Consider the following 6,491-nt stretch of genomic DNA (forward strand, 5'->3'; position numbering starts at 1 on the left):
TCAAAACTCTATTTTAAATTAAAAGATTTTACCAGAACAAGGAATATATGGGCTGCAATCCCACGATTCCAATGATGCCCAAAGATTTAGATGAGGGGCAGGAAGCGAACAGTTGGAACACGGAAATGACGGAAAACAACTATTCAAACGTGTCAGGTGAGCCCGCACATACAAATAATAAAACATCAGATATGATATGCACCGTAGAAAAGTTGTTTTGTTTTTATCTCGTCGGAATAATGCCTTCATTTGAGATCCACTGGTCGTGATAGCTAAGGTAGCTAGCTTTGCTAAAAACAAAGACACAGACAAACACTTATCTTCGGAACTCAAGCTGCAGAAAAAAAATCCACAGGCGACATCACAGTTAGCTCAAACAGAAATGAACGCCTGTCACCTGTCCTCCGTCCACCTTTCACCATTTTTTCTTTGTCACCTTCACTTCACTTTGTATTACGTCTCAATGAATACTTATCATTGTAGATGACCCAGAGTGTGTGTGTGTGTGTGTGTGTGTGTGTGGGGGGGGGGGGGGGGGGGGGGGCATTTAAAGGCGGGCCAGGCTCAGGGAAATCTTTGCAGTGTGAGCGGATGGAGCAGAGATTTGGCCTGCGACGTGTCACTTTGACTGAACTGCTCTGTGCTGAGCTGCAGTCTCACAGCGATCGAGGGCATCATCTTCAGGATATCCTGGAAAGAGGAGAGCAGCTGCCCGAGGTTGGTGTCAATCAGCTTTCACAATATATGTCTGTTTATGGTTCATTGCTCACACAATAAAACACATAAACAGCATATTGATGTCAGAACCATGTTCTGATACATTTGGTCAACTTAACTGAAATATTAGTGTGAATTGCATCAGCGAAAATTCCTCATGTGCAAATACATGTGACAATACATGTTACAAGCATGCATCCATGATGCATTGTTGATGCGGTTTACTGGTCCATCTACCTTCCTATCCTCACCTATGGTCAACTTTGGGTCTGGACAGAAAGAACAAGATGTCAGATACATGCAGCTGGAATAAAATTGGGGTCCTAAGAGGAATTCTTTATTTGGAGGTCCCTGCCGCAAACCAGTAGATAATTTACTGTCATACATGACATTAAAAGAATAAACATGTAACACAAATATTGCAAAAGGTGTATTTTCCTTAGAGGTAGAGGTTTGTTCTTCAGACAGGAACACAAACAGCTTGAAGAACTCTGCAGAAATATGTGGTAGTCTAAAAGCTGTGAAGTCATTCTTATTAACATTTAGCCTGGCTGAGTGAATAGAATATGCTTTTTTATAAATATGTTTATAACTTGTTTTCTTTAACACTATTTTATTATAGGTTTGTTTGCATGATTATTCATTTCTCATCTTAAGTTTATAAAATACTACATCTGAATAAATTAAATGCATAGAATTTATTACTCTAGCTTTCAGTTGATCAAATCCAGTGAAAATTGTCTGAAAGTTCCCAGTTGCAGTATTGGTCATAAATAACCCCATCCCCACTATCAGGCTGAGGCTTTAGCAGAATGTCAAACATCAAATTGAAACACGAAATTGATCGATTGTGATTACTTGTAAAGCTTTTCTGTAGATCACTGTGATTGCAACACCATATTGAGCACGTTATCCCTTTCAGGGTCACGGGGGGGGGGGCGGCCTATCCCAGCTGCATATGGGCAAAGGCAGGTCCACTCCTGGATGAGTCTCCAGCTCATCACAGGGCCCTGTGTGAGCATTTGGGGGGTTCGGTATTTTGCTCAAGGGTACCACTGCTTCCAGAACAGCCCCTATGTTTTGTCCACACCGGGGCTTGAACCAAGAACTCTCCGCTTCTCTTATGTTGTCAAATAAGCACTAAACCCAAATAACTCCCAACCCATCAAACCCGTTTTAGGCCTCCCAGTTTCACTGCTAGCACTCCTTTTAACAACTGAGCTACATTCCTACAAAGCTGAAAAGTCAGGAACCAAAATCAATCTGCATCAGTACTTCCTCCTTTCATTTTGGTGTTGCTGGGGTCACTATTAAATTCTTTTTTCAGTGGAATGTTCCAAAATAGGCCTTGGTTTGATACTCCATCCATCCATCCATCCATCCATCCATCCATCCATCCATCCATCCATCCATCCATCCATCCTCGCCCCCTACCGCTTATCGGGTCATGGGGGCAGCAGCCGAAGAAGAGAAGCCCAGACTTCCCTCTCCCCAGCTACTTCTTCCAGCTCATCCGGGGGGATCCCCAGGCGTTCCCAGGCCAGTCGAGATACATAGTCTTTCCAACATGTCCTGGGTCTTCCCGGGGGTCTCCTACCGGAGGGACATGCCCTGAACACCTCACCAGGGAGGCGCCCAGGGGGCATCCTGACTAGGTGCCCAAGCCACCTCATCTGGCTCCTCTCAACGCGGAGGAGCAGCGGCTCTACTCCGAGCTCCTCCCGGATGGCAGAGCTTCTCACTCTATCTCAAAGGGAGAGCCCAGCCACCCTACGGAGGAAGCTCATTTCGGCCGCATGTAGCCGTGATCTTGTTCTTTCGGTCATTACCCAAAGCTCATGACCATAGGTGAGGGTAGGAACAAAGGTCGACCGGTAAACAAGACCCCAAGGTACTTGAACTCCTCCACTTGGGGCAGGATCTCCTCCTTGACCCGGAGAAGGCACTCCACCTTTTTCCGGTTGAGAACCATGGCCTCGGATTTGGAGGTCAGCAGCACACCATCACCACTATACACAGCGTTGACAGTGCACTGCTTCCCCCTCCTCAGATGCCGGATGGTGGTCCAGAACCTTTTCGAGGCCGTCCGAAAGTCACTCTCCATGGCCTCAACGAATTCTTCCCATGCCCGGGTCTTTGCCTCGGCAACAGCCGTAGCTGCACTCCGCTTGGCCTGCCGGTACCTATCTGCTGCCTCAGGAGTCCCACAGGCCAGTAAGGCCCGATACGACTCCTTCTTCAGCCTGATGGCATCCCTCACCACTGGTGTCCACCAGCGGGTTCAGGCATTGCCGCCACGACAGGCACCAACCACCTTGCGGCCACAGCACCGGTCAGCCGCCTCAACAATGGAGGCACGGAACATGGTCCACTCGGACTCAATGTCCCCCGCCTCCCCCGGGACATGGTCAAAGCTACGCAGGATACACTGAACTGCTGTTTGGACCATAGGCACAAACAACAGTCAGGATCCGTCCCCCTACCCGAAGGCGAAAGGAGGCTCCCCTCTCATCGACCGGGGTAAACTCCAATATACAGGCATATTGGAGTTTACCCCGGTCGATGAGAGGGGAGCCTCCTTTCCTCCTAAGCTGGGGAGCAACGAGAATTGCCACTCCTGCCCGTCGCCTCTCACCATCGGCAACTCCAGAGTGGTAGAGAGTCCAACCCCTCTCGAGAAGACTGGTTCCAGAGCCCTTGCTGTGCGTCGAGGTGAGGCCAACTATGTCTAGTTGGAACTTCTCAACCTCGCACACCAGCTCAGGCTCCTTTCCCACTAGAGAGGTGACATTCCATGTCCCTAGAGCCAGTTTATGCAGCCGGGGATCAGACCACCAAGGTCCCTGCCTTCAGCCGCTACCCAACACACAATGCACCCGACCCCCTTGGCCCCTCCTGCAGGTGGTGAGCCCAACGGAAGAGGGTCCCATGTTGACTCCTAGGGTTGTGCCCGGCTGGACTCCATGCGCAGAGGTCCGGCACGAGGCGCTCGCCAACATGCCCCACCCTCAGGCCTGGCTCCAGGAGGGGGGCCCGGTGACCCGAATCCGGGCAAGGGAAACTTGGCACCAATGTTGTTTATCATCATTAAGGGGTGATGGGCTACGCTTTGTGTGATCCCTCACCTAGGACCTGTTTGCCATGGGTGGCCCTACCAGGGGCATAAAGCCCCAGATAACGGAGCTCCTAGGATCATTGGGACATGCAAACCCCTCCACCACGATAAAGTGGTAGCCCAGGAGGGGTGGTTTGATACTGTAGCTCCAAAACAGATGCCTGATGCCTGAATTTTTTGTTTTGAAGCAACAATGGAACAGACCAAAAGTGACTTTAAAACTGAAACAGATGAACTGTCAACTTCACTGCACTGCACTTTTATGTGAATGGTCATGCTAAAACGTGCCATATATATGTGCTTTCCATAGAAGGAGGTATGAATTTATGAATTTGGATGCGTTTTATATGTTCAATTTTCAGGGCACACTGCTGGAGCTGCTGTACGATGTGGTAGACTCATTCAAGAGGCAAGGGAAGGGTCTTGTGGTCTGTGACTTCCCCAGAGACTTGAGATGGGCGGAGGAGTATGAGACGAAGGTCACAGTTCAACCAAACACTAGCCTATAAATTTTAATTTTCAAAAATTCTCATTGTGAGCAGTAACAATTATTGTAGTATGACCAGTTTTCTGAAATGCTTCTATTTTAGAGAAGTTCTTTATAAAATACATGAAAAGTAAAAGTTACACATGTGAATGCTTCTTGAATAAAAGTAGTGAGCCTCACAGGAGCACGATTTGCTACTGACTTGACTTATCTCTTTCCGGGGTGGCAGGTGGGGGAGCCCAGTGCTGTGATCTTGCTGAGGTGTTCGGCTGATACCATGTCTAGACGTCTACAGACTCGGCGCAGATCCACTTTCGCCGTCCAGTCTGACAGTGACGGAGTCCTGCAGAGGAGAGCTGAGAGCTTCTGCACTGACAGTCAGGCACTCATATCTCATTATGAAAGCAAGAGCATTCTGCACACGGTGAGAGTTCCATTGTAAAGGTAGGAATGACTAGCTAGCAATGGCAGCTAATTTTACTAATGCTAAAGCTGCATTATAATCTGCACCGACAGAAAGGGCATTTAAATGATGGAGCACTGGGTGCCACAAAAACAGCATAAGATATTATCAATCGGTGCTTCATCTCTTTTTGTGGTATCATGTAACTAATATAACTAGATAGCTAAACATATTAATGTGATAAAAACTCTATAAACAACAAAAACTGAGTTTATAAATTAAAATCTGTACAATTTGTCTGAAATGTTAACATAAAGATTTTCCTTCTACTGCAGCCTGGCTATAGTGATGCTGTCGTCACCCATCTTCATATTCCATACAGGTTAATGAGGAGAGATTCATTTTCATCAGGAAGTTTGTTCAACTTCAGAATGCCTGAAATCTGTCATTTTTTAAAAGATGCATAATACCTTCTGTGCAGTGAAAATAAAGGCTCAGCTCAGTATAGCGGTATTAGCGGAAAACAAACTTTTATAATGCAACACAGATTGCTGCATGTTTGGTGCCTCCAAGATATTTTCACAACTTGCATGAGGACAAATAGGATCACTGGTGAATTTGTGTTTTGACCTGCAGATCTCGCCTCCTGCGCTCTGGGTGCACGCACCCAGCACATGCTTTTGACTGACACCTCTGATTCCATCCACAGATTGATGCTGAGAGGTCACCAGATGAAGTCCTCACCCAGATCTGCCAGGTGATGGAGACCTTCTGATTTGGACAGATAGGTGTTGTGAAGGAGATTGTACAAATAAGAAGCTGATCCTGACATCTACACCAAACAGCTGCTTGTTGGGCTCAGATGGCGCGCATGCCCCCCACATTCCCCAGCTCACTCCTTAAAACCTTTTTCGGACAGAGTACCTGGCCATCACGTTCTGCTTCACCCATCTACATTGTTTTTCTTGTACACTGGCTACAATATAGGCTGCAGCGGATGCTGTACTGACAAATATCACGTTCCTGCTGTGACTTGAGAGCATTCTTTTCAGATTAATGTGAAATCTGCCGTTTCTGACCCCAGAAAATCTGAGACAAGGCCACCGCCATCCTAGTCTTGAGACTCAGTGTACGCCATTTTTCCTCTTGTGTACAGCTCTGCGTTTTGTATTGTACCAAGCATTAAAGAATTACAATCAAGCTTAACTTTTGTGCATTTAACAGAAGGTAAAAAAAAAATCCAGATTACTGCAGAATTCTGCATTTATATGTTTTCAAGCTCATCGCACAGGTGCTTGTTTAAGTCTGGTATTTAATGTTCAATAAAAGTGCATTTGCTAAGTAGAGGATTTCAGTGTGCCCTTCTTTGGTGTTTTGAACACAGCATGTAGCCCATATAATGGCCCCTGATGGTGAGATGGTGAGGTCACATGTAGGACTTAAGTTTAAAACTGAGGTTGTAGCTCAATTTAACACATTGCCCTAGCCAACAGGCTAGGCATTTAACTGCACTGTGTTAAAAGATACAAGAGACCATCAAAAATATAATAACAAAATAGCATTTTATTACATTTAATAGTTAAATAGCTATAGATTAAACAAGCTTAAATACTGGAGCCAACAATGCTAACCTTTTGCCAATCACAACTGCAACTGGCTCTACCTGGCCCTTACTTTCATTATGAGTCTTATAGTCTTAGTTAGTGAGTGTTAGTGAGGCTTTCAAAGTCATTCAGGCAGCTTTAAAAATACAACAGGAACCACAGATG

At 46.2% G+C, this 6,491-nt stretch overlaps 1 protein-coding gene across 2 annotated transcripts in view; it reads left to right on the top strand.

Moving 5' to 3' along the window:
• Window positions 1-5,530, top strand: part of ak5 (adenylate kinase 5) — a 37,852-nt gene extending 32,322 nt beyond the window's left edge. The window contains exons 11-14 of one of the 2 annotated variants that reach the window (XM_029831648.1): window positions 554-717; window positions 4,195-4,311; window positions 4,549-4,743; window positions 5,432-5,530. In XM_029831648.1, coding sequence (XP_029687508.1) covers window positions 554-717; window positions 4,195-4,311; window positions 4,549-4,743; window positions 5,432-5,497 — 542 coding nt within the window. In that variant the 3' untranslated portion in view covers window positions 5,498-5,530. Of the gene's footprint in view, window positions 1-553; window positions 718-2,767; window positions 2,948-4,194; window positions 4,312-4,548; window positions 4,744-5,431 lie in introns of those variants that run through there. The other variant, XM_029831649.1, reaches the window with a different exon arrangement.
• The last annotated feature ends 961 nt before the right edge of the window (window positions 5,531-6,491 follow it).

Source organism: Takifugu rubripes, chromosome 22 (assembly GCF_901000725.2).
Source record: "Takifugu rubripes chromosome 22, fTakRub1.2, whole genome shotgun sequence".
Classification (NCBI taxonomy): domain Eukaryota; kingdom Metazoa; phylum Chordata; class Actinopteri; order Tetraodontiformes; family Tetraodontidae; genus Takifugu; species Takifugu rubripes.